Source organism: Aphanomyces invadans (assembly GCF_000520115.1).
Source record: "Aphanomyces invadans strain NJM9701 unplaced genomic scaffold supercont1.3, whole genome shotgun sequence".
Taxonomy (NCBI): domain Eukaryota; phylum Oomycota; class Saprolegniomycetes; order Saprolegniales; family Verrucalvaceae; genus Aphanomyces; species Aphanomyces invadans.
Window position 1 is genome coordinate 1,288,019 of NW_008580148.1, and position 1,292 is coordinate 1,289,310.

The following is a 1,292-nucleotide window of genomic DNA, read 5'->3' on the forward strand; positions in this document are numbered from 1 at the left end:
TCGTACGAAACTTGTCAGCAGCGCAAAGCGCCAAGACACTATCGGTGCGGGTGACTGCCCGCACTGTGCTCAACGTGCTGAAATCAAGCAAGTTCATCAAATACGCGAAGAAGAAGCCGGCGCCGTATCTGAAGCCGCATCACAAGAAGGCGCGTCGTGCTTTCGCGGCAAAGCACATGGCGAAGATGGATTTTTGACGTCAAGTTGTCTTCTCGGACGAAAATGTTCAACTTGGATGGCCCGGACGGTTCCGCGCGTACTGGCTGTACTACACCCAATGACGACCGAATTATTTCGAGAGCAGTCCATGCAAACCGTTAACTTACAGTTGTTAGTGCGAAGCATTGAAGGATACTTATGCAGTATTTCAGAAGAAGGGCATCTCGACGTCACAATTCGTCGACGTATCAAGGAAATTGGGCTATGTGTTTAAGCTGCTGTTAGACGTAAGCCGTTTATCTCGAAGACGAACAAGTTGAAGCAACTTTCGCACGCAATGAAGCACCAAAATCATTGTATTGAGAACTGAAAGAAAGGTCTCAGAACCTCGGACCAACACGGATGTGCTTGTCACCATTGTTGCTGCGCTACGACAAGAAAAGTTATCTCGCTCGTACAGTCCTTTGTTCGGGACCGCCGCTTGACCAGGACGCGGACAGTTGCAAAAGACGTGGTAGCTTTACTACAAAAAAACAACATTGTCGATGTCGACCGCGACAATCCCCGCGCAATGGTGTCAGCATGTCGTACTGTGCACCGATTTTTGGTTCGTGTCAGTTTCGAACGGGGCAAAGTAAAAGGTCAACTGACGTTTGCGTTGGAGAAACAAAATGCAATGGTCCGTGACAAACACATTGCGAATATGGTGTCAACCATTTTTGCGAAAATCCACCGCCGGTTGTGTATCTGGACGAGTCTTATGTACATCACCACTACGCTCGTCATCAAGATAGTTCATACGATCCAAATGACGAACAAGACCTGCAAGAAAAAGCAAAACACAAGGGACAACGATATTGCTTTATTGGAGCGATACTAGACGACGGAGTGGACAACTCGAAATTACTTGCCCTCAACATTTTTCAAGGGGGGAAATACGACGCAAAGAACCTAAAGACTACCACGCCATGTTCAACCATGCATATTTCGTTGACTGGTTTGGCACGTTGCTCGACCAATTGGAAGCCCTGGGGAAAAGGAATGTCGTTATCGTCATGGACAACGCAAAGTACCATAAATGCCTACCTGATGGCACTCCAAAGTATGCCTGGGCCAAGTCACGTCTGCGCGAT

General features: G+C 47.8%; 1 protein-coding gene across 1 annotated transcript; it reads left to right on the top strand.

Moving 5' to 3' along the window:
- Positions 1 to 730: 730 nt before the first annotated feature.
- H310_02084 (hypothetical protein) lies at positions 731 to 1,039 on the top strand (the record flags this gene model as incomplete). Its single annotated transcript, XM_008865479.1, has 1 exon — positions 731 to 1,039. One exon carries the CDS (start codon positions 731 to 733, stop codon positions 1,037 to 1,039), a length of 309 nt encoding a protein of 102 aa, XP_008863701.1.
- Between the last annotated feature and the right edge of the window lie 253 nt (positions 1,040 to 1,292).